Here is a 27,408-nt window from a genome sequence, read left to right on the forward strand (position 1 = left end):
TCTCGCGAAAATTAGTTCCAAGGTGTTTTGCCAGTAACGTTTTTAAACATATAAAGATTTGCCAGGCCTGATTCGCGGGGCCCCAGTTAAAAAAAACACATGCGGTGGCGCCCCATAAAAGATACTACGGTTGGCCGCTTCACTATCTTACCCAGATCTTTCACAGGCGAAAAAAGACCGATGAGGTAATAGACCTTATCGGAGTTTTTGATTTTTCTAATACAGCAATGCATTGTGGGATTGTTTCGGGGGTATTACAATAGAATTCCCTCGAGGAATTCCTAAGAGATTTCTATTATAATACCCCCGAAACAATCCCACAACGCATCGCTGTTTTAGAAAAATCAAAAACTCCAATGAGATCTATTACAGGGATACTCCGAACGTTTTGACGCCAGAAATCGTGTAAGATAAGTTTAATGTAATAATTGTAAAAACATACTTTCTGAGATGCTTTTCGTTACATCAAGCACGCCTTCCTTCAATAACTCATCGAATATAAATCAAACCGCGTGTAATTTGTCTTGCTAGCCCATCACGTTGGCTTGATTTGTAAGGAAATACGGTGTTGGTTATCGAGACAATCTCGTAGTTTGTTTTCGCACATGGTCAACCTCTGCTCTAAGATGGACACAGTCTGAAAAAAAAAGAATCGAAACGAATAATGAGTCAGTAAGATTTTGTGTATGTGTGTTTTTCTGCTACGGAGATGTTTTGATTTGGCTAGATCCTAACCGGCTGAGGACGACGGTAAACAAGCGTTTTTTTGACATTCTGTACGACTGACGTTAAATTTTGTCTGAGGGTTAGCCTCCTACGATATCGGAAAAGATTTCACTTCAAATGTCCGTCAACTCCTCTGCTGTTTCTCACTTTGAATGCTTTGAATGAAGGCAAGAAAGTCGGCCGTCTAAACTCGAGTAAAATGGTAATCAGATGATTTGTGATATTTTGACTGCAGAAGCCACCAATGGTTTGAGTCAAATCTCAGAATATTGTTGAGTTATGACAATTTGAAATCTCTATAAAATTGGGTTCTTTCAAGCTTCTCACCTTAAAGTTCTGATTTCTTTATAAAAGTAAAAAGCTTGTAACTTGAATATCTCGAGTTTGGAGAATAGTTAGAAAAAAAAATTTGTCCAGGACTGTGAAAGAAATCTGCATGCCAAAAATCTCAAACCACCTGAATAACCCTAACGCTTGAACAATAAAGCAACATTAGGAAGAAGCTGGGCTGAGATAAAATTTCAACTAATTACTGACTATAACTTACAATGCAAGTAGCTTAGATACCAAGGATAGCAAAGTAGGTAAAAATAAAGTTTTCCTTGGCTTAAACTTATAGCTAAAGTATCAAAACCGATGAACAAAATGCAATAAAGTTTTGAAGCAGGCCCAGCATTGGGTTGTACCCATTAATATCCATACAGGGGGGGGGGATGGACGAAACTTTTCAAGTCAAAAAAAAGTTATTGAAAATGTGTGGATACCCCCTGGAAAATGGTAAAATTTCCAAAAAAATCCCTCGGAAAAATTCTTTTTCACACATTTAGGCCAGGCTGGACGTGCTTAAATCAGTGTCTGTTAACCCCTGAAAGTTTTAGAATAACTTTTTACCCCCTGTGTAGAAAGGGACCCCTTGACATTTTTCTCAGATTACATCACAGGGGGAAAAGTTCGTTCACCCCACCCTGCATGGATATAAAATGGAATGACCCATTGACATCCTACCTGGGTGATAACATCAAGTTGTCCGACAATATGCTCCAATGTTTCTGACAGCTGAGGCGGAATATCACGTCTCTCGAGCGGTGTTGTGGTCGGAATCTCACCCCCTTGTCCGTTCTTTGAAGACGCTGGACGTGCAAGCTCGGAGTAGTCTCTTCCACTAGGCTATAAAATAGAGATAAAATTCGGATATTATATTTTGGAGGCATAAGCGAAGCTAGACTAGTCTCCCCCTTAAACATTGATGAATTCAAATATTGAGTTTAGAAGGCATAAGAGCATGTAAAAACTAGACTAGGCTCAAAACATCATGAGCTTCTAATATTGAGCTTTTGCAGAAATAGCCCGTGCCCGTGTTGAGGATATCGGAACCCCCTGGGGGTTAACGATTTTTGTTCAAAAGTGGATATCCAGGGGGTTAAATATCTACAAGGGAGCGGATATCCAGGGGGTTAAGTGTTTTTTCAAGTAAAAAATGCGATATCCAGGGGTAAGCATCTTTATAAGAGAGGATATCCAGGGGGTTGAGCATATTTTTAAGAGTGGATATCCAGGGGGTTCGATACTTCGTACGGTTGTGCTCTTGACAATGCAACAAAATGGCAAAAACTTCTGAAAATCTTAACACCGAAATTTCATCAAAATATGGATCCTGCACCCCAAATAAATGCTTTATAAATGAAATAATACGGGATAACGATGTCTTGCAGTGTAGGAAGTGCCAAAGATTCGTTCACTATGCCTGTTCGGAGCTTCCAGCCTACCAAGTACAGATTTGCCTTCAGTACAAAGCAAGGAGATTCGAATGTGCGAAATGCATCACAGTCACGCCAATATTATTAGAGAAGATCAAAACAAGTAAACAAAGAACGACCAATAACAAGGCAACAAATACTGAAGGTAAAGAGAAAGATCAAGATGAGCAATGTGTTTCCGCTAGACTGGATAGACTGGAGAAGAAGATCGACGATCTTGTAAACAAAGATGATGTCGTTAAAGGATCCAAACAACAACAGACATACGCTAGCATCGCTAAAGATGAGCTAAAGAAAAAAGACTACGATATAGAATCAAAGCAACAACAGACATACGCTAGCATTACTAAAGATGAGCTAAAGAAACAGGAGGTAACGATCAAGAATTTCATCAAAGAAGAGAAAGAAGAAGAACGATGGTTAAACTTAACAAAGTACAATATCATTGTTCACAACCTCGGAGAGAACAAACATGAAGACCTAGAAGAGCAACGTGTAGGTGATAAGGATTATGTTGAAGAAGTTGTACAAAACCAAATGGGATTAAAGGTAAACATCGTCAACGCAGAAAGAATAGGAGCTCGGAAGGACGAAATGCTCAAAACAAAAAGATGGCGACCCTTGAAAGTCGTGCTAAAGAACGAAGAAGAGAAACGTCAGATTCTGACATCAGTCCACAAATTAGAGAAAGACGAATTTAGAGTAACCGACGATTTCTCGAAGAAAGAACGCGAAACTATTAAAGAATGGCATAGAAAGGCTAAGGAGAAAACAAAATTACAAAAGAATGGCAGCTGGATATATAAGGTTAGAGGAAGTCCTCGGACAAAACTCTACTTTAAGAAGATCTGTAACAAACTTGTTACTGAAAATGAAATATTGTAAAGACGACTGGTTCAGAGGCCCACCGTGCGCCTACAACTGTAAAATTGTAAAATGTTAGGCATGATTATTTCATAGAGGTCGATAGACCTGAGAAATATATTACTGTAAATTGAAATTGAAAAATCAATATTCTCAACAGTGGGGGTAAAAAGCTTTTCTGGAAAAGCCCAATATACCACATAGATCAGATAACTAGATCATTATCTACCCATCTACCCATTCGCTAAGCTGTCAACGGTCCGGAATCAAACATTTAACCTATAACCAGGAGCTACTCATCCACAAACAAAAAGACTTACTTGAGGGATGGAAAACAAAGCCGGTCCAACATTCATGATGTCATCAGAATCGTTCCCAGTACCATTTTGCGTCACAGGCTTTGAAAAACCATTGATCTGAAGAGAGGAGAAATAAAGTTTGTCCTTCTCTCATTCTACCGGGTGTCCCAGAAAAAAGTTCTGCTCTTTGAAGTTAATTTTCTCGAGTTTTATGAATTTTTAAAAGATCAATTATTTTGCCTTGGAAAGAGGAAAGATAAACTTAAATTTTGAGGCGTCATTTATCAAATTTGGTCAACTAGATCAAAAATTATGCTGAAATGAATAAAAATTTCACATTTTGAAAAGGCTCAAAAAAGTTGAAAATCGACCTATCAAATTTTATAACCTAATTATTACTTTTTTGCAGGAATAAAGAGTTTAAAGTGGACATGAAAACTGCTTGAAATAATTCTCTAAAGGACGAAAATCTTTCATTTGGGTCATTTCAAATTATTTTCTATGGAATTCAGCTTCAAGTTTTGGCTTAAGGACCCCTAAAGTCAAAAGTAGGGCTGATTTTATCATTGTAGCTATTGAAGACAAATATCGGTTGGAATTATCAAATTTTTCAGTTTTTCAGATAAATTTCTTTGTTTCGCTTAAAATCTTACTTCGTTTTTCATAAAAAGTTACTTCCATTAGGTTTTTATTGCTTAAACAATGAAAATCATGCTCCATGCAATTATGCTTCTATAACAATTTGATAGGTCGATTTTCAACGTTTTTGAGCAATTACAAAAAAAAGAATTTTTATTCATTTTAGCTTAACTGTTGATCCAGTTGACTAAATTTGATAAATTACCCCTCAAAATTTAATTTTATCCTTCCTCTTTCCAATGCAAAAGGATTGATTGTGCAGAAATTCATAGAACTGGAGAAAATTCACTTCAAAGAGCGGAACTTTTTTCTGGGACACTCGGTAGCTTAAAAATTTAACTCGAATAAAATGAAATTGGAGGTTTTGTTTTTTTATATGCTATGCGGAGCAACCCTGATTGTATGGGAGGCCTGATGCGTATGGTAGGACTAGTGCGCATGGCAAATGAAATGAAAGTCAAATGAAAGTAGGACACTTTAATTCAAAGAACTGCAAATAAAATAAAATAAGAGGGAGGAAAAAGAATTCATACCGCAGTCGAGTCTTCATCAATAGTTCTATTCGTTGATCGGGCGTCTACAGAGGCGGTGGGCGTGTGGCTTGAGGGCGTTGCACTTCGCTTACGGTGGGCGTGAAGAACTGTAATGTTGAAATTTTCGTGGCGGTGACATTCAGAATACATGCGTGATAACTTGACCATTTTGGCAAGATTTTCAAGACAGTGAGCTTTTACTTTTACTTTTTCCTGGTGTGTTTCAATATTCTTTTCACGGCAGGTTTTCAGGTTTTATACAAAAGTGAAAGGCTTTAGGGAGGGGCGGATGATGAAAAGTGGAAGGCTTTAATTAATTCAAAAAATGTCAGCTAAATATTTCCTTTTGTTTCAAATAGCAATTTTTCAAATTTGAAATCTTTTTAATCACCTTATTAAAAATTAAGGGAGTGATCTCACGGCCTTAATCAGCCCTAATATATAATAAGGATTAAAGACTGGTGTGTGTTCTTAACTTTTTGAGTTTCAAGCCTAAAAATGTTCTTAACATGTTCTTATTTCACCATTTTGTGAATATTTTTGTCCCTTTTCCTAAGAAATTCGGTGTTTTAGAGTCCGCAAAGCCTTAACATGTTCTTAACTTGTTCTTAACATTTTGGCTATCGAAGCCTTATGTTCTTATATGGTTTGTTCTTATAAAAAACGTGTACACATCCTACTACATAATCTGTTCGTAAAGTTAAACTTACTTACTTACACTTCTCGAGATAAATGAACATCATGGCTCTTAGATTCCAAATAAAGCCCCCCCCCAACTTGTTAATTTTTCGAAAATTTTCCAACCCCCAGACCTTATCAGGATCCCCCCATTTATTTGGAACCTAAGAGTACACACATGCCTCGTTTTCAAATGAAATAATTACATCAAACGACATTTGCGCATGTTATACGTTTTCCCAAAAGACTGCTTTCAATTTCGATATAAAACAGTTGCAACATTAATAAAATTATGTCTTATGTCTGGCGACGTTAAAATATCGCAGCGACAAGTTTTTGAGAACGAGGTTAGCAATTATCTTATGTATTTCGAGAAGAGTGTATTTTACCTTTCACTTTGGTCAAAGTTAAAAAATAAATGACGAATTTTATTATCGTTCATTTATGGGAAAAGCCTGTGTATTTTAGAGGAAAAAGGCTAGAGTATTTTTATCGTTACCTTGCGAATAATCAATGGTGTCGAAATTTGTTTTCCATACCATAACCTAAAAAAAACAAAAACAAGTAAATTAGTATATCTCCCTGGCTAACAGATTTTGAAATCTCAAGGAAATGGGTTCTTTTATAAATATTTGTATGAATATACCTTATTAATATCTCTACTTTAAACTGTGGAAAACGATTGAACATGATATGCTGAGGACTTATCTGACACCCAGATGCAGAAAGTTTCATCCGACACGTTAAAGCTCTGAAGGTCGGGATAATCAAAGGCCGACTATCATTCCTCTCCGATGGGGAATTGCCCACTCCTTTAAGGCTTTAGCGTAGACAGCCGCCAATCCACCATCGGAATATCAGATAGATGGCTAAGGATCTTTCTTAGACGGTTTCAGCAGTTCATAGATCTGCAAATAGATGATCCCTTAACCCTTTCCGTGCCGATGTCGGCATATGCCGACATTAGCATTTTTTATTTCCTTGCCATTGTCGGGATCTGCCGACATGCGAAATTTCGACCTATTTGCCGAAAATTTATCATTTTTTACAAGATTTTTCCATTTGATGGTTTGAAATATGAAAAAAAAAATGAATAGTTAAAAACTTTTCTATGTTGAAAAATAACTATTCTACAATGTTTAACTCAAAATTATAGTCCTTGGCTGATAAAAAATAGGCCGGCAAATAGGTCGAACCTTAAAAAATACGCACAGCAGTTAAAGGGTTAAAGAGAGGATAAGGTAAGGCAGAACTAACAAAATAAAAGCTAATAAAATTCTTTCAAAGCAAGAGCACCTGTTCGTCGGAACTGCCAGAAGCAAAATATTCGCCATTTCGGCTGAATTTCACGCAATTTGCTCCACCCTAAAAATATAACAGTTTTGAGAGCTGAAATCTTTTTCAAAGCAGGTGTTAGTAAAATAAATGCGATATCAAAATTAGTCTGGAGATCCATACTCTTTATTCAAACTTACACCACATAAGCAAAACTCCCATCAGAAGCTACTCGACGAGAGTATGGTATTTATGACCCAGTTTGAATTTGTTTACATTTGGTTTGAAATTTCGTGCCAAAAAAACCTTTGATAGGGTTAGCCAATCAGATTCACGCACTTCCAATGAAAACAAAATTATGAATTTGTTTACATTTGGTTTAAATTTCGTGCCAAAAAAGCCTTTGATAGGGTTAGCCAATCAGATTTGCGCACTTCCAATGAAAACAAAAATATCACGTGATTTCAACAATTGTTTAATAGCCAATAGAATTATGCAACCAGATTTGGCATCTACAAAAATACCCAGCTACTCTGTTATTTCTATATTATCATTCGTTTTAACTAAATGCTATACTTCAAAACCACACGAACAGAGTAGACGGGTCTCCCAGCTATATCAAAATAGCAATGATACATTGCTTCTGATATGATTTTTTCCTATTCATTTCTCATCTTCTTTTTGGAATTACATGTCATTTTCTCGTTTACGATTTATCTTTTCAATTAGCCCAAAATCACAATCACTATCAAATAATTTGAAAAATATTTTAAGTTTTAACCATAAATTAGTTTGACCAAAATGCAAATTACAAGCAGGACGAAGATATATATCATCACAAACAACTTTAAAATAAAATACAAACAAAATAGAGAGCTCAAGTATAAAATGGAGCTATACAGAAAGTTGCGGGACGTTAAGGTATGTTCTAAGTACGCTGGAGAAAAACCTTCTTGGACGCTTCCTTCATTTAATTTAATACAGGGTGTCTACGGATTTTTTTTGGGGATTTTCAAGGTTTTCAAGGTTTTTCTTAGAAAATTGATAGTTTTCAAGGTTTTCAAGGTTGGGTGGTTCATTTTCAAGGTTTTCAAGGTTTTCAAGGTCCCGTAGACACCCTGTAATATCCTCTAGTCTGGGACTCAGCGCCATCAAAATCATCAGAAAGCAAAGTTCAGTCAAAAGTAGTAGACCTTTGTCCATAAGGATAAAAAAAATTTATTTAAGTAACTCCAATTTTCGGGTCAGCCCTGGGGTTGCTTAGAATTATAGCTCATTTTCTGAAGAATTTGTTTTGAACAACCATGATATTATACCATATTTATTGATTTGGGTCAAGGGCTAAGTTTGCTATGGCTAAATCATTTTTAATAATTTTACTTTACAAGATAGTGGAAAAGAAACCCGCTAATTTGAGGGCTCGAGCCTTAGCAACCCGAGTTGCTTATAAGAAAAAATGTGTAATCTGAAATACAACTCACCTGGTGGCCGTGTAAAGTGTAAAAGAGACGTCCTTCCATCAAATCTAAAATCTGGTGAATCATATAAAGAGACAGCAATTTAATAACCTGTGGTCACCATAGATTTGTAAAGCCCAAAGGGCTAGATGTCGGGCTTTAAGCCATTACAGGCAAAAAAAAGTGAATCTCGGAAAAAATACTGTTGCTATTGTTTTCGAAAACCCGCGAAGCTTTTGATTGGTCAATCGCTGAAATTCTATTGTAATGTCACGTGAGTTAGGTAGGGTTTCCTACCTAACCACGTCACACCTTTCAGCAAAAGTTTTACATTTAGCACTTCGGGCTTTATAAATCTATGATGGTCACAGGAAGGTTTCTCGTCTGAGACGGAAAATGGATTACACACAGCAAATAGCATATAGTGGCGAATCTAAAAATATTTTTCTGTTCGACCGAAATTCAATCCAATCAACCTTTGCGTTTATTACGCTTGAACGCAAATTACACTCAATTACAAAGAAAAAGTAACAAAATACACGACTTTTGAACTAAGACGAAAAGGATTGTGGGATTGATTTTCGGTCAAATGAGAGAAGTAATAGTCATGACGTTTGCATAACGATGCGCTATTAGCACATATTATTGGAATCATGCATAATTTTGAGACGAAAAAGTTTATTTATGTACTGAGAAAGGAAACGAATCCGAATGAGGCGGAGAACTTTCAACAGTGAGTAAGATCATTTAGAATTTATTCAGTGCTTGAAAATGAACTGATGCCCTCAGACGTCAATATCAAGATTAAAACGAATTTTGCTGACTATGAGATTTATTTTCATAATACCTTAATAAGGGAACTAATTTTCGCGGTTGCTGATTTTCGCGGTGCAAGGGTATAAAATTGGCGGGTTTTTTTTGTGGAACAAATTTTCACGGTTGACACCCACTTTCTGTCGAAATTCTTTCCTTTTTCTAGGACTTTTAGAGAATTTATAATAAAAATAATGGTAGACACCCGAATACGTGAAAATTAGTTCCCGCAAAAATTAGTTCCGAGAAAATTAGTTACCAAGAAAATAAATCCCTTAAGGTAAATGAGACAAGTCTACCCTTCAGAATTTAGGTAAACCCCAAATGTTTTCTACCAATAAGTTCAATCAATGTGTTGTTCCATTGAAAAAATCCATACAAAAAGAGGGGCGGTGGACGAACTCTTTCAAGTCAAAAAAAAATTCTTGAAAAAGTGTGAATACCCCCCCCCCTCCCCCTGGAAAATGGCAAAATTTGCGAAGAAACTCTTGGGGAAATTATTTTCATACCTCAAAGTGAGCTAAAATTAGTCTTTTATTCCCCTTGAAAAATGTGGAAAAATGAAAAACCACTCCTTCAGACTCCCCTGGAAACTCTCTTTGAACTACACCGTGGAAATGTTCGTCAAACCCCTCAGCATGGATATAAAATGGTAATAGAATCGTTTATATACCTTGAGAGTGTTATCTGCAGATGCGGATACGAGGTAGTTTCCACTTGGATGAAAAGATAACGAGTTGACCGCTCCTCCGTGCACTGGAAGATATGACATGATAAGTAAGAATAAAAATAAAACATAACGATATTCCGACCACCTTACGTGTCTTTTTCCTGTGTTATGTTTTATTTTGATTTGGTTGCACATCACAAGGCTTTTTATGTTTCACATGATAAGTAAGTATATTCATCTGGTGGCTGTCGGTTGAGCTGGGAGTTAGGGAGTCTATCCCCTTTTCTATTAACGCTAGACCAAGAGGAGCGATGGCCAAGTGGTCAAAGGCGTCAGCGTCTCAAATCAGGGATTCGAGGTTCTAATCCCCGCTCCTTCCAATGTTCCGTTCAGTTCATAGTTAGCCGAGCTGGCTGGCCATGGACCCCGTGAAAACAATCGAAAGACTGTCTAAAAGCCCTAGATTACTGGACTATCCACGCAAAATATCGACTCTTAGACCTGGGAGGTCGAATGCTGAGTTGGAGCACCACACTTACTCACCGCCTAGATCAGATTACCCAATATGAGCTACTTATTTTCTGAGTTGACGATGACCGGGGATCGAACAACCTACAACCTTTGGCACGTAAAGGTATAATGATATCTATGATCACAACAAGTAACGGCACAGTAAGATTAAAGAAAACAAACAACGAAACCTCTATAACATTTGAAATATAAATCATAACTACCTTGATAGTGTTGCAGTAGCTTGTTCATGCGTATATCCCAAACCTAAAACGAAAGATTAAAGATATCTTCAAAAAAAAGTTTAGCATTCATCCATTTTTCTTATTTTATACATTTTATGCAAATTTCCGAGCAAATCCTGATTATCAAGCTTTCTCATGCAGATTTCAGATGCACATTAATGGCCTTCCAGTACGGTGAAACAATCGAGTACGATAAACACCAAGTAAGAACCTTACAACTATTAGAAGCCAGTCACTTTAGCTTTCGAGCAAAAAAGACATCGCGATGCTGAATGTTTTACTCGAACGATCTTGTCAGATCATCACATTCGCAGCATGTTCTTTAGAACGGCAGTTGAAGCAAAACAATTCGCCATCTCTGATGAAAGTAGACCATAGTAGACCATAGTTTAGTACCGGTGATTTGTAACCTAACCAAAAAACCTGAATGGCACGAAGAATGGAGTTAAATGATCTATCAAATTGCTGGCACAAGACTATGGTCTGCTTATTAAAAATGGCGGATTATTTTGTTACAGCTACAATCCCGGTCATAATATTTGAGAAAAAAGGGAAATTCCCATGAAATCTTATAACCACAAACGATTTGGAAGCGCTCTAACTTTGGTTGGAAGAGTAGAGTTTATATACATGAGGCTTCTTAAGACTTAGAATCTGAGGATCCAAAAGTTTAAGAACGGTCCAATAGGGTAAGAATATAGCCTTGAAGTCTACAAACCCCTCCAAAATCGACTTTCTCGCCCGAACTTTAAATTGCTAAAAAGGAGGAATTAACCAAAATTCTCATTATATTTTTACCGGCATTGTAGGAAAAAAGTACTTCTACCTAGTGTTTTATATAAGATTACTACACCCCTGTCTCAGTAACCCGGTAGAGTTTAAAAGCTCACCGCGGTGGCTGAGAAAATAACTCCAATAAACATCCGGGTTCAATTTTTCAATTTTTCGGTACAGGGCGATAAGCATTTCCCTTTTTTGATCAGGGTGACCTAAAAAGGATGATATTTGACCGGGCCTCAACTATAAGTTTCTAAAATTTGACTGGGTTCAAATTTTGATCTATAAAATTCTAAAATTTGACTGGGTTCAAATTTTTGATTATTTTTTGACCGAGGTTACCAATTTTCCACCGGGGACAAAATTTGGCCTGTTTTTAGGCATTCTTTTCACAGGGCTACTCGCCGTTGTGGATCTGACCGGGCCACTGACTCAGGGGTGTATTACTGTGAACCAAGTTCCTTGTTGTTAACCAGGCTAGTCCCTTGTGTGAACGGAACTTTAAACTTACTTTGACAGTATTATCCGAGCCACCTGCTGCAATACATGTGCCATTGGGATGAAATTCCACGTGATTCACAAACCTGGAAAAATTCACGAAATTTCAATTACGTTTTGTACAAGGTCATAGGGCCCCCGTTATGACAAGCCCCTTTACTTTTGAAAGATTTGAACTTGATAGTTTGAAACCATTACCAAAAACTTTATACAGAGCAAACCTTAAAAACTACTATGTTTTATCCAATTATATGGTGGTTTATGGTATTTAGAAGGTGAAAAATTTTCTTTCACCACCCTTCACACTTCTGATAACGGAAGACTTTCTGGTAGGAAGAATCCAAATTTTTGGGTTTTATTTCTAAAACGAAGGTTGTTCAAATTCTCATTTCCTGCTAGACTAGCAGACGTACCCTCCATATTCGTAAAAAGTGTGAGTGCATTCTTTGGATGTTCGATCCCATAGTTTGATAGATTTATCGTCACTGGCAGACACAATCAGCCGTCCATCAGGTGAAAATCTGAAAGGAGAGAGTGATATCGAGGAAATTTTGCGTGATGAGCCTGCTTGTAGAATAAACTATGAAAAAGAATCTAGAAAAGCATGTTTCACTAAAAGGTAGTTGGTTCATCCCAGCCAATTGGGGTTTCTTTAAGAATGTGGTACTCAATATGATGGGTATAATAGCATCGAGAGCGCTGGATATACTTTGCCTCATTTACTTGTAAGTAAGTTTGCGACCACAGTCGAGGGCGACCCGAAGGCTCCTTTTTCGTATAGCTGTCTACCCAAAGGTAGGGGAGGGTGCCACTGCTTTCCCTGGATTTATCCTTACCCTTGATCCGTCTCTTTAGTTGCTGAGCATCAAGCAGAGAGGCATCAAGTACCATTTTGGGAATCTTTGGTATGACCCGGTAAGGGATCGTAGTTGGATGCTCTACCTTCATGCTACGGTCGTTTACTTTTGATGAACCACCGTTGAGTATTTTTTTCCTTAGACAGGCAATATATCCGTTTAATGGAAGGAAATATATCCCTCCGGGAAACGTACCCGGAAATTTCGTTTAATGGACGAAAATATCGTCTGGTGAACGGAAAATCTTTCAATTTGATGTTTGTTTATTATTTTGCTCATGTAAAAAGCACTTGCGGAAACGTCTGGAAACGTGGGATATTTCCGAACAACAAATTAAAAAAACTTCAGTAAAAAAGTTACAGATGGAACGGTGTAAAGAAAGCCGTGTCCACATAGTACCTAGCCAATGAAAAAAAAATGAAACACTACCTTGCACATCGCACCCAATTCATATGACCGGTCAAAGAAAACTGAAACTTCTGTCGATGTACTGCCCACAGCTAAAAGTGATTATCATTTTCATCATCATTAAAACAACATAATTGTAAACATATAAGCATTCAGTACCATACTATTCAATTTTATGAACAAATTAAAACCTAACAGTAATGTGAATGTTCTTTTGCATAATATTGTATGAGTTATTAAGGCGAAAAATAAATGCGAGAACTTTGGAAGTTTCGGTTGAGAACTTGTTTATCAGTAACCCACGAAAATTCTTTTTGTGTTGGAAAGAAGTTTGGGACATTTTTTGTAGTAAAGTTATGTCAGAATGGCTGCTACCACTTCGATCTGATAGAGCATCTTGTAAAAAGGTGACTGACCGAAAGTGTAAAACGTTTGAATGAGAGAGAGAAAACTCTTTACCTTCAATGATTTATCATCAGATGAAGTCAACAAACTCTGTCCATCTCTTGAAAAATCGACACTACGTACTGTTGCCATGTGGGCTTTGAAGACTGTGCTCTCACCTTTACTGTAAATGAGAAAGAATTATGCGAAGTCAAAAAAGATAGAAATGCTGGAAACATTTCTACAAACTAAAGTGTAGTCTCTGTTAATTCAAACCACTACAACACCTTAACTCGAACAAGTTTCATGACCCGTTAAGTTAACAATGCCTTATAAACCTTACTCCCTACCTCAAAAATTCCTTAACTCGAACAAATTTGTGCCTCCACTTTATTATCATTGGTAAACTGTCCTTTCAAAAAAGACTCATTCAAGGAAAATACACTTACACGCTAGGTACCCATAAGCGTACAGTTTTGTCGCGCGACCCAGAAGCGATCAGGTGACCAGACGGTGAAAATGAAACAGATGTGATCGCATCCTGCAAGAATAAACAATTTTGTCATAATTTTATTATTTTATTTTATTAGCACGATTTGAACAATAATTCGAATCTCTTTAACTCTCTAGCGCTAATGCGTATGTGTCAACAGCCATTACTTGGGACAGGAAAATCAACATTTAGTGTTTTTTTGTTCTTTTGGCCTTTTCCTGGGTTTTTTTGTGAAAATTTAACCTATGCGATTTGTGCACTTTTGGTCTTTTCCTGTAAATATGTTAAAATCATTGGAAATCAATGATTTTTCATTTGTTGTACAAAATTTTAGGAAGAAAAAAACCAAGCCGTCATAATTAACCAGACTTTTAAAGAATGAGTTTTAAATACTGACACTTGACATTTTTACATGGTAAGTTTTTTTAAAATACTTCAGGAAAATCAAAATCGTGTGGGTCTGGGATCTATATAATCCCTCTGCCAAAACGTAGAATATTCCGTCTATTATCCAACAAATTATGGAGCTCCTATGGAATCCCTGCCAATATGCAGTATTTCAAGCCAACCCCCATTTTTTAAATCTCTTATAAATGGCAATGGACATAAACCTAAAATATTTTTGCATTGCTAGCATTCTGAACAGTTCTGAAAAGACTTTTAATGGAAATAAGAATTATTTTGGTCTGGGATCTGTTACATCCCCATTATATACCCCTAAAACAGTAAATACATATTTTTGAGTTGTTTGATTAAAAAAGTCCCTAAAAGGGCAATAACCATGGACTCAAAATAATACCTTTACAATAACTAGTATTTTTATTTTAGTATTTTTAAGAAAGATTAAAATTATGCTGGCCCGAAATTTTAGTGTAGAAATAAAATCCCTGTTTAAAATGTTACGTCATGCTTATTTAACTAACATTTCAAAAACTAATAAACATAAAAATATTTTAAACCTTGTTTAAAGCAAAGACACTCTCAAATTTTGAATATTTTAGAAGAGCAAAAAAATAGTGTGACAAACCTTATGACCCACAAATCTGTACGCTCTCATGTGTGGCTTGAAATGGAACACCATCAAGCTTGAATCCATGGACCCACTCACTATAAAAGAAATACTGTCAGTAGAAATTTGATTGACAAAAAAATTGTACATTGTTCAATAATGAGCTTCAAAGCCTAAACTTTAATAGTAATTATATACTGAAAAGAAGTTTTACATCATTTTAATAACATCTCTAAAGTCCCAAATAAAAGTCTCCCCTGGCTATTTATTTTTGAAGATAATTTCAGCTATCAAAAGCTGAATTCCTCTAAATAGCCTGGTTTTAATCTATAATTACCCCTGACAAAGAAGGTCACCTGTTTATCATATTTTGATAAAGTTTTGGACCCCTTTTATTTGGATCCCCCACTATTTGGGACCTTAAGAGTATTGGGTGTTAAAAGTTGATAATGATTCCTCTGTTTACTTTGTGTCCAACTCAAGCTGCTTGGAACAACGTTAAATAAGATGCATTTATAGTTTTATATATCATTACCAAGTTTCACTACAAAATGCTCTTTCACCATTTTTAAGCCTAATTTTTTGTTCAAGCTTTGAATATGTTTTTACCAAAAGAAAAAAACACAAAAATTGGCTTAAGAATTAATCACATAAAATTCAGCTCTGGCAAGTTTTGTTATTATAATTGAAATGTTAAAATGCTTAACTCTTCCTGGGGGGGGGGAATGTTAGATATAGTCGTCAGTTCGCCAGTTACGGAAATTGATGTTGCCTTATCATTTTGTAATTTATAAAAATAAAGTTGTAAAATACCAAGTTGTTTCATGTTGGGGTTGAAGTCAAGACAAGTGACAGCATCTCGGTGTCCTTTGAAATGCCTCTCAAGGCTTGGATCCTCCTACGGGAAAAGGAATTCATTATCAACACTATTTCATATTATGTGATAATCTTCTCTCTAGGTTACTAAAGACCTAATTTTCAGTTGTAAACTTACAAATTGCAAATCTCATCGCAGTGTAAAGCTAGAACATTACGCTACAATGCAAAAGGTTGTGGTTTAAAGCATCATGTCTGTTCTCCTTACCTGCAAGGCCTCGACAAATGTTAATTGATGTTTTTCTGCGTAATTAATAGCATAACATGAATTGAGCTTTTCCAGAATCAGAAAAAAACCGTATACCCCCTGTTGAGGAGGTCCATTTCCGTTCTAAGGGGTAAAGTTTGATATGTGGTGGAATTCCAAAGGGAGATACAAAAATCTGTCAAAAATAAATGAAATAACATGGGGTAACCTTCGGAAATTAAGAATTTCAAAAGGTTTCAACTTAAAAGTTCCTGAAATTCCAAGGGGTTACAGCATTAGGGGACAGGGAGTATGTGGTTTCTTTCTGGAAAAGCCCATTATATTACATAAGGTGTAAGGGTAGGTTTCACTCAAAGGAAAAGGAGTGGAATTATCTCCTACTCTTTGTGTCACAAGTGAGAAAGAAAATTTAAAAACTTTAACTTACCAAAGCAGAAGTCATTTTTTTGATTGGTGTTTAAGACAAAATTATATTGTATTTAAACTTTATATATTTTCACATTCTCACTAAAAGATGTAAAATTTATAAGTTAGTTAAAACATGGTCAAATGTGCACATCACACACTTCAGTATTTTCTTATTTATCACTATCTGAAAACCAAATTGTTGCAGGAAAAAGAACCTCGTCCCAAGGAACCAAAAATCAAATTTAACAAAAATAGAAAAAAATAAACTACACCAGGTATTCAACCAAGGATTTAGTGAGCCAATGCAAAACAACAATTTAAAGTCTCCAGGCTGTTACAGACTTTTCGCCTTGGGTGGGGTAAAAGTCATCCCCAGGCCATGAAATATCTTTTTCAAAAATAAGATATAGGTACGGTACACAATTTTACATATTCTTTATCACAAAGTAATTTTTACTGATGACTGACAATCTAAGAACAAACAAAAACAAAAAAGGCTGAAATAAATAGCTAATCAATAAATTCTGAATATAATGTGTTTGTTGAACTACCATTAAAAGAGTGCTCAATACTCTTCGTAGAGCAAATTCATAAAGTTATATTTCAAAAATCACCATGTAAAATAGTAAAAGTTTCATGCTACATCACCTGTATAAAAACATTTCTCGATACTGATTTTTATTTTTGAAATATAACTTTATAAATTCTGGATAGAAAATGAAGAGAAACCACCTACAATTGTATATTATACCGGATATCGCCTTTTAAGCTTTACCATCTATGTATTTTTGTGCAATAAATTATGGAAGACAATTGGTACAACTTGTTTTAATGATAATAATTATCTGTATTTTCTAATCCCTGAGTTTAACAGTTGTTTAAAAAAACAATAGTATTTAAAGAAACCCCAAGCAGTTTATATGACAGCCTGATAAGGCCTTTTATTGTCTGGTCATTTTATTTGAAGCCTGTTTAGGAGAACCCAATGGAAACATTTAAAAGATAACAAGACTCAAAATCACCTAAAGATAAGAATAAATTTAAGAACAATGCTGAGCCTACAAATACTCAATTTCAAGCAATTTAGGGGAAGTAGTAAAAATTGGGTTATAACGCCTAAAATACCACAATTACACCCTATAAATAAGAACAACAGCCAAGCAACAGCAAAATTTCACTGCTTTCATAGAAAATGCCATTTATGGTACCCCCTTGGGAAATCAAGGACCAGACCCCCTGTTGCCCTTGGAAAGTTAGTTTTTAATACCCCATGAATGGTTTAAAAGGATGAAGAATAACCTGTTTAAACAACCCTGCTGATGACGCACCAGACTGTGTTTTTGTCAGGTGCTGGAAAAGTTTTATCACCTAAATCTTTGTTAAGATAAGAAATTCATGAATTTTCAAGGTTTTTCTCAATTTGAGATTCATAATATTGCGGATTTAGAAAATAAATGGCTTGTTATTTTAGCAGTTCAAATGTTTTTTTTATTATGCCTAGTTTCAAGTCTTGAATTTGAGCCTTTAAAAGCTATGAAAGCTCAAAAATTGTGATTTTGGGGGTATTTTTTGTTTAAAAAAAACACAGCAAAAACACAAATTTAGATTGAATTTTGTCATTAGAATAGTAATTATATTAGATTATGTAAAACGTAGTCTTCTAAACGTCTATTTTTTTTAGAACCTTCCTTACAATCTAGTTTTTATATTTATAAAAAGTAGATTGCTGACGTGTGGAAAAGGAATTTCGACATGAAAATCACAAAAAAAAAATCACAAAAAAAATCAAGAATTATTGAAAAAATTTGACATCCATTGGGATCGAACTCGGAGCCCCTTGCATATGAGACAGACGATCTAACCACTTGAGCTAACCACGCCTTGAAAATAGCGAGAGAAAGTGTGAACTGATAAGAAAGAAAAAGGAAAGAAAGAATCGAGAAGAAAATTAATTCCCGCTTTGATGTTATTATCGAAACAAAAGAATCAGTCATGCCGAAATTCCTTTCCACACGTCAGCAATCTACTTTTTATAAATATAGAAAAACTAGATTGTAAGGAAGATTCTAAAAAAATAGCTGTTTTCTTAGACGACTACGTTGTAATGAAACATCTATTGAACGAACCAAATCGAACGCAATCGACCGATTGAAATTCGATTGTCGAACGCAATCGAATTTCAATCGAACGTGAAAATTCTGGGTAATATTCGATTGGTTCGATTGTTGTTCGACTGGTTTGATTGTCGATTCCGTTCGATTGAGATCGTCTGGCTTTATTCTTGCAGTTTTCCAACATCCAAGCTCTCAAACATCACAAGCCAAATGAAATTAATTTCGATTTCCCGTAGAAATTATGCGATGAACAATCCGGGGGTCAATGAATCGACAATCGAACGCGATTGAACGCAATCGAACATCAATCGAACGTAATCGAATCTGAAAATTGCGGTAATATTCGATTGATTGCGTTCGACAACCCAATTTCAATCGATCGATTGCGTTCGATTTGGTTTGACTGGTTCGATCGTCGATTCCGTTTGATTGAGATCGTCTGGATTAGAGGATCACACCTATGTAATCACATGATCTAAATCTCACGTTTTGATTAGAAAATCAGAAATACTAATTAGAAAAAGTTTGAGTGGGCAGAAAGAAAACTATAAACAAAAATGGCAGAAACATTTCAATGCAAAAATTACACAAAAATGTGGAGATAAAGTGAACCTCTGGACTAAAACAGATGTTTAGTAAGGGATTAAATGAACTTTATCCTGTCGGAATTAGGCAGTGGTGTCGGATTTAGGACCTCTCACGGTATGTGTCTGTGTGTTGTAAACGACAAAACAATCATTATGAAAAAATTTCTGCTGGAGTAATTTAGCTACCGTGAGATCAGGTAATTTGGCATCAGTGGAGGCAAACATGCAAAGCCCTCAAAAAATGAATGACCTGTCTGGTCATTAAAATACAACAGTCAGGCACATCCTGGCAAATGAACGGGGTATTTGTCACCCAGTGTAAATGAGACAGGACGTCTCAGGCTAAAAGCGTGAAAATGAATAAAAATGAACTTCAAACTGAAAAAGGGAAAAAAGGAAGAAAACTGGGAACTTTATTTTTTAATTTAAAAGTTTCTTCAATCTTCGAAGACAAAATTGACCCATGGAAAAAAAATTTTATCTATGCAGTTCTTTGAAATGAAGCAAAATATTTCCAACCCGCAGTTAGGGAAACCATCCAGGATCCTGCCATTCTATAAGCCAGCAAAAACTAAATGACACTTGTAACTTAAGTTTCTTACCATTTTCCATCGAAAACAACCAAAAACATTGCTACTTCCCAAAGCCGGAGACCAAAACAAATTATCTTCCAAGATTATGGCGCCCTTTTGGATCTATTGTTAGGGCCATCTAAAATGGTGGAAAGAGTTGCGGAAAGACAAAGGCGCCCGCTGCTATGAGGGTGGTAACGCCAAAACGCCCAATATGATCTTCCAACAGAAGGCGAGTTAATTGCCGCGCGAGTTACGTCATGCACTCCACCGCAGCGCACAACGAAGCGTGTTTCAATGAATATCATTAATTACAAGAATATTTTATGTACTTACCTTCAGTAAACTTTGAGTGCTTCATTGAAAATGAAGAAGGTAAGAAGATAAAAAATGCGCTGAATAATTTTCATTGTAACAGTTTGGTCAATCATTGCTGAAAGTTTGAAAAAGTTTTTCCGACGCAAAAAAAAATCTCAGCCAATTAAAAGCACAGTGTGCTTATACTTACTATGTTTGCTACATCGTCTAGGCTAAAAAAAATGCGAAAAAGACACGAACGCCATTTTTTAATGAGTGATGTTATGATTTTTTTGATTGCGGCCACGTACAGGAACTCGCCAAATGTTCCTAACTGACCTGGTTCAATTAAACTGGGTATTCGGCGCTATTACGTCACTTTCGTTTTCGACCCCGTTCATTTGCCAATGGTCGCAAGTGAAAAATACCCCGTTCATTTGCCAGGATGAGCCTGACTGTACAACTACCCAGCTCTGCTCACAGCTCTACTCCACCATTTTTGTTTTGATTTAACTTTGTATTTCAATGACCAACCAAGTCTTTCATTTGAGGGCTATGCATGTTAGCCTCTCCACTGATGCAAGTTACCCGATGCCCGATCTCACGACACGGTAGATGTTTTACTAATTGAATTCAATTCAATTCAATTCAAAACATATATTTACCCGAAGGAAGGGACACCAAGTTTAGAAACCTAATTACAAATGGTGCAACCTAATAAAAAAATTAAAAGTTTTAAGCAAAAATAAAATAAAATATAATAACAAATAATAAAGTTTTAAAATATCCTATATCCTAAATAAAGCTTTTGTATTTACATTTATAGTTTTTTTTTCATGAAATATATACAGTTAAAAATAATGAGACTCTGGTATGCAATTACTGTTGCTGAGGGGGTTCCCGAGGGGCGTATTTGTTGAGGTAAAATTCATGAATATGTGATAGTAAATCTAGTGGTTCAATGATTTGTAGATTTTTGTCTTCAAGATGCTCTTGTAAATTATTCCATTGACGTGAAGCAAGCCGTGTGAGAGAGTGGAGGCCAAAGGTAGTTGTATTGACGTTCCTGATAAAAAGGAGGCTGATATGGTTGGCTCTAGTCCCAATGTCATGAGGAATTACAGAAAAGGTAAAAGTAGAAAGACAGTCAGAAGGAAGGTATCTGTTCAGGTAGCGGTATACGAACGTAATATTGAGTGTTTCAACGAGATCAAAGAATTTTAAGATTTTGAGTTCATTATAGGTGGGAGTGACAGAGGCCCTTGGTCCTTGGAAGGTCATAATCCTGATAGCAGTATTTTGTAGGACTTGGATTCTGTGGGTGACAGTGTTATCACAGAGGCCCCAAGTTTGACAAGCATAGCGAATGTGAGAGGAGAAGATAGCATGGTAGACGTTGATAAGGTTTGGAAGAGGGAGATAGTGACGGAGTTTAGAGATCGCCCCATTTGCACGACGAAGTTTGGCAGCAACAACAGCAGTACAGTCAAGTATCAATATTTGAGGTATTACAAAAATCGCTACTTTTTGCCGTAATCGCTTTCGTTTTTAGCATAAGGTCTTAGCAACGGGTACCCCGGGCATAGTTACGGGGCATTGAGAAAGAATCCTGACATAGAATTTCAAAAAGATTCACACTATCATATTCTACATTACAAAATACACCTGTTCTATGCTGGGTTTTTTTCTCGGTGTTTTATAGGCTTAATTATCGCCATGCAAAGTAAATAAAACCCCCTGGAAATCTTTAGGTTTTGATAAGCAAATTACTTACATACTAGTGTTTACTTTTCAGGTATTCATCCAATCAGAATTCACGCTCAGAAACTTTCAACCAATCAAAATTCAACCGTGACGCGGGAAATAATCCAATCAGAATCCCGAAGCTAAAGACTTACAGCCAATCAGAATTTGTTAGCGAGCGGTATTCATCCAATCGGAATCGCGTAACACGAAAGCGAAAGTGAAAGTAAAGGCGGAAATATATTCTTTTTTCGACATGATTTGCATATATTAGAACAGAAAGAAACGCCAATTTGTCGAAGATTTGTTTAAAACCACCTTATTTTTTGTTGAGTATCGCCTAAATTTATCGAAAAAATATGCTTTTCAACATTAATCTTAAAATCTCTTTTATTGTTAAGTATCTCCGGGGCGCTCAACGCCGAAAGAAAATAAGCGGGCGGAACCGCCCTCGTAGTTTAATCCCGGTATTGAAAAAACCTGGAGAAAACCTTTTCCGTACATATAATGTACCGTGAGAGGTCCTAAAGCCGACAGCCCAGCCTAAAGCCGATGGGGTCTTTCAAAGATACAAACTAAAATAAAAACAAACCTTTCGCTGTGACGCAACGAAGATACCAAAGTGTCAACTAAACTGAGAGATTTGATGCACTGAACCAATTGAACCAAATAACAATAATTGCTTCTTATAACAAAACATACTTTTTTATTGCAATATGCCCAACGTCATAAATGATAACAGTAGTAACAGCATCATAAAAAGTAACGAGATGTTTTGATGTTCCAAAGCACACGAAAATATAAAAGAGGTTTGTGTATGAGCGTGCTCATTTTGAAACGTTACGTAATCAAGCCTGGTTTCTATTACTCTACACTGGCACTTGGCTTGATTGCGAGGCTAGGACTTTGTGTAAGGATACATATAGACGACGTATATTACATTATATTATATATTACATGATAAGAATACAAATAGACGACGTATATTACAATTATTATGTACTACATGACACCTTGCTCCTATTCTAGTAAACATAATATATGTCGTCAAAGAGTACACTTAAATGAAGAGCTGTCCGATTGCGGGCCTTCCGTCTGCTTCCTAGACTAGTAAACTAGTCGTTGAAAACAGACCCGTATACAAAAAATCAAGCTCCAAATAAAAAGAATCAAAGGGGTGAAGTTGCGTTTCTTTTCTGAATTTCAACGACTAGAAGCTACTTCCCTCAAAAAACGTTGTTTAATTTTACAACTTTTTTTAGGTTTTTGAGAATCCATCCAACTTTTTTGACTAAATGATATTTCATAGTAACATTGAACATGGGAACATAAAAATAAATGAGCATTTCTAAAAACGCAATAAACAGAAAGAAAAATAAATGCAATTCTGTATGTAGAAATCTGTATGTCTCTCCTTACGATTTTAGGTGAAGAAAAAAAGGCGTTGGAAGTAGCTTCTAGTCGGTTATTTTCCTTTTTTCTCACGCGCGCTGAATATTTAATTAGTGTTTACATTATTTGATTGACAGTTTTATTATAAGGTTATAAGTAATAACCGGCTAGTTTACTAGTCTATCTGCTTCCGTAAATAAACATCCGGACTTATAGGTGGTAAAGAGGGCGTTGATGTTGCCGCCTCATTGATTCGATGTTTGTTATTCAAATTAGTGCTACCGCATCCGCCCTTTTTTCAACTTCGTGCCATTTTTACAATTTAGTCTGTTTGTTTCTTGATGGAAACCAGTCCAAGTTGTTTCGTATTTTTCCCGCACAAGTCACTTTTATTACAAAACTGTTATCGTTTTAAACATGAGCAACTGATCCAGAATAAAAGGTAATTATTTTTACAACTCACACTTTTTAATTACATTAATTGACATCTTGACATTACAGCTATCTTGTTAGATGTTTTGTTTCGAGAGTTCTAGCAATAGTTTATCGTTCAACTTGGAGAGGGAATGTTTGTAAACATAGAATTTTTTTTCATAACAGTTATTTGGGGGGTCGGAATTAGGCTGGGCTGTCGGCTTTAGGACCTCTCACGGTAGCTAAGGAATTTTAAAACACAGCATTTAAAGCGAAACAAGATGGCAGAGAAGTAGCGATTTGAGGTTTTTGTAATTAAACAGCATGACAAAGGTTTGTTATATTTTTGCATAACAAAGACAAACTCAGGATTTTTTGCATTTTGACTGCTTTTAACTGTTTTTCTAATAAAGAATATCTTCAAACTTGACTTCACTGAACAGCAACATGTTGTTTCCAAGAAAAACGACACTGTCAGACGTCAGACTGTCGCATTCTCCCAATAGACTATCCATCCTGTTTGTACCTGCTGGAGTAATTTGTTATACAATAGACCATCACGTTCTCCCAAACAACTATAAAAATAAAACTCCCCTTCTTTTAAACCAATATTTGTGGAAAATCACACAAAGTTTGTCAGTTTACAGATTATACACTACATTCTACCGCTTCTAATTCTTTTTTATTTTCGAATATTTTATGTCAAACTCATAAGTAAACTCACTGACCTTTAACAAGTAGATTAAGGAGACCAGTGGCCACAATCAAAGATGGTTATTTCAAGGTTTTTTTCAAAGTTTTCACGCCGCCATTTTGAAAATTTAGCGCTCAAAAATGAATATACCGGAACACCAACTATACCGTTGTCTCTACCGGACTTCTTCATCGTAAAAATGACCGGAACACTCCTTATCTGATGTTCCGATGCGCCGCGGCACCACAAGATTGGCGGCCGCCCACCACAGCTCTAAAGCAAAACCAAATTTTCTCGACCTTCGGAGCTTTAGCGTGTCGGATGAAAATTTCTGCATCTGACTGCCAGAATGGAACACTCCCCCACCGTTCCGCTGGCTAGTTTTTAAAAGAGCTTATTACCTTTTTACCAATGCGAGAGAGGGTGGCCCTGTCCAGCAAATCATTTAAAAAACTCTAACGGAAGAAAGATAGCTGCCGATTGATGAAAAGATCTTTACAAAACTGATCAATTATGGAGCAAGTGCGAGACCATCTGACCATTCCTCATCTCATTTTCTATATCGTAACGTTTCGAAAAAAAACCTAAAAAACATTTAATTTACGTTAAGCTGTGGAAAGATAAAGCACTAGGCATGGCTGTGTATGGCGTGTTACAGCACTCGCACACGCTGGCACACACCTAAAATGGTTTGCGAGTGCTAAAATAACACTCCTAAAATATACAAGAATGTACAAAATCCCTTTTGCAAGGGCTATAATAGCACGCCAAAAAAAACTGAGCACAAATTTGAGATCAGCAAAGTTCAAATGTTCTTAAATAATAGCCTACATGATGTCATGCTTTTTAAAACAGTAGAAAAAATCTTCTTTATTTCCATCTTCATATTGCTTCTCCATTTTTCAAACATATTTTATCCTTTAGATTATTCTCCTTGGAAATATCTTTCCAACGGTGTACGAATTTCTAAGAAAAACGGTCAAAAAACTGAATTATCCACATACTTTTTTTGAGACAGATTTAAAATCCTTTTATTGACATTTTATAGGTAAGAATACGTTTACCATGTTATAAAAAAAACTCCAATTCTTAGGCCTTTTAAAACAATGAAAATAATTTTGTTCAAAAATGTTCGAAAGAAATTAGGGACTTTGGGTAACTTATAAGGCTAAAAAATGGATCCTTTACTATATGACTTAGACTAAGCGTTATTCACTGCGCCTAAGGGCTCCTAACCACTGGACCAAGATATATCCGCCATCTTTGATCGGAGTGTTCTTTGGAATTGGTACCCGAGAAGAAGCCATTGCAATGTTAAAAATTAACATCTAACAGCGCTACGTAGTGCCGCCATTAGGTTAGGGTACCAATTTCAACAAACTCCGATCAACGATTTTTGGTTGGCCGGGATTGAGTAGCTTGGTCCAGGGGTATACAAAGGTCAGTAGTGCTCCTAACTGAGAACATAACGAGTTCAAAAGGCTGGATTACATTTCAAATAAAAATATTTTTACTTTTTATGGTAAGACGTAAAAAATATATTTTTATAAAACTAATTTACAAAAATAGGCCCTATCCCATGAGTTTTTTATCGAAAATATACGTGTAAAATGACTATAAAATTACAATTATAAAACATGTTCAGTTTGAATTTAATGATATAGACAAATTTGAAAAAGAAAAAAATTATACTCCCAAAAACTATAAAATATACTTTTTCTAAGAGTTTTTAAAATATAACATATGCATATAAAAATATTATTGAAAAACACACGAAAAAAAGGAAAATATGTTGAAAATAGACCTTATCGGAGTTTTTGATTTTTCTAAAAAAAGCGATGCATTGTGGGATTGTTTCGGGAGTATTACAATAGAAATCTCTTAGGAGTTCCTCGAGGGAATTCTATTGTAATACTCCCAAAACAATCCCACAATACAGGGTGTCCCTAATTAAAGTATCGAGTTTGAACATGCGATTGAGTAGAAAAGTTTGTGTGTGTTATCGCTAAAATATAAGAACGTTCTCCATCACACAGGCTTATTACAAAAGGTAGTTACAACGTATAAATTAATCGTAATGACAAAGAAAAAAGAGGGAGAGCTTAAAATACAATTTTGTGAACACGCACATAAAACTTTCTACTCAATCGCATGTTCAAACTCGATACTTTAATTAGGGACACCCTGTACATCACTTTTTAAGAAAAAAAAACTCCAATAAGGTCTATTGTTCTAAATCTAATTGATGTCAGTCATTATTGGCTCGTAATGACATCAAATTTGAACTAAACGTCACTATTGAATATACTGATAACAGATCGGTCTTTTTTGATAGTGTTCCTATTGGCTTGAAACTTCCCACAAGTCTTCAGTGGAATAACTTTATGGTTATATTTCACAACTGTCCCTTGACCATAATCCACATAAAACGAAAATTCAGAGACAGTGCAAGACATAGCATGTACCAAACTTTTTTTCTGCGTCCTTGAAAGATGATGCGAAGTTCAGGTAGTGGGATAAAATATCCCTATTGGGAGGAATAGTACAGGCTACACGAGATATAGTAACGAACCATTTTAAGCCTTTTCGTTGCCAAGTAAAGCAGTATTAGCTTTTTCCATGCGAGCTTGTTCGATTTCTTGGATTCTCTCTTCGTTGGGACTAAATGCGATTCTCAAAGTCTGAAAAAAAGAAAAAGAAATACAAGTTCTGCTTTTGACATAGTACTCCCAAGTGCCGAATAAACAGGGGTGGGGGGCTAATTTCCGGGGGTGTTGAAAAATGAACCTTTAAAAACGTTAAAAAGGGTCAAAATAGACTAAATTTAGGCTTTTTAGAGTAAAACAAGGAATTTTCTTTTTGGTAGCTGGGAATTTTTCAAAAATAATAAACGGGGGGGGGGGTCCTAATAAGGTCCGGGGGGGGTTGGAAAAAAATCGAAAAATTAACAAGCGGGGGGGGGGGGTTTCCGTTTATTTGGAACCTGAGAGTATATTAAAACTTATTGCTATAATGGAACTCTATAACTCGAATAAGTTCTCTAGTCCCATTAGCAGAGCCTTATAAACCATACTCCATATTTCGAAATTTCCTTAACTCGAACAAATTTGTGTTCCTCGTGCGTTTTCGAGTTATGGAGACTACACCTGTATTTTCTTCAAAAGTTCTCTTCGAAGAGCAGACATTAGAAAGGAAGGCAGGAAATTGTTGG

At 35.9% G+C, this 27,408-nt stretch overlaps 2 protein-coding genes across 2 annotated transcripts in view; both read right to left on the bottom strand.

Moving 5' to 3' along the window:
- Positions 1-510: 510 nt before the first annotated feature.
- Positions 511-16,489, bottom strand: LOC136799990 (POC1 centriolar protein homolog A-like). The gene is made up of 17 exons (XM_067056615.1): positions 16,404-16,489; positions 15,706-15,790; positions 14,911-14,990; positions 13,840-13,931; positions 13,466-13,574; positions 13,028-13,098; positions 12,155-12,262; positions 11,755-11,827; positions 10,446-10,488; positions 9,715-9,797; positions 8,253-8,303; positions 6,793-6,861; positions 5,996-6,041; positions 4,819-4,925; positions 3,668-3,763; positions 1,732-1,893; positions 511-637 (listed from the first exon to the last, which is right to left on the bottom strand). The coding sequence occupies exons 1-17, from the start codon at positions 16,416-16,418 to the stop codon at positions 536-538; spliced, it is 1,392 nt and encodes a 463-aa protein (XP_066912716.1). The 5' UTR covers positions 16,419-16,489; the 3' UTR covers positions 511-535.
- Positions 16,490-26,674: 10,185 nt separating this feature from the next.
- The window catches only part of LOC136799992 (sodium- and chloride-dependent GABA transporter 1-like), a gene marked incomplete at its 5' end in the record, with an annotated part of 32,691 nt that continues 31,957 nt past the window's right edge, over positions 26,675-27,408 (bottom strand). The window contains 1 exon segment of the mRNA XM_067056617.1: positions 26,675-26,878. Within this exon segment, the coding sequence (XP_066912718.1) occupies positions 26,774-26,878 (105 nt within the window). The 3' untranslated portion in view covers positions 26,675-26,773.

The sequence above is a fragment of the Clytia hemisphaerica genome, unplaced genomic scaffold (assembly GCF_902728285.1).
Source record: "Clytia hemisphaerica strain Z4C2 unplaced genomic scaffold, Clytia hemisphaerica genome assembly, whole genome shotgun sequence".
Lineage (NCBI taxonomy): Eukaryota > Metazoa > Cnidaria > Hydrozoa > Leptothecata > Clytiidae > Clytia > Clytia hemisphaerica.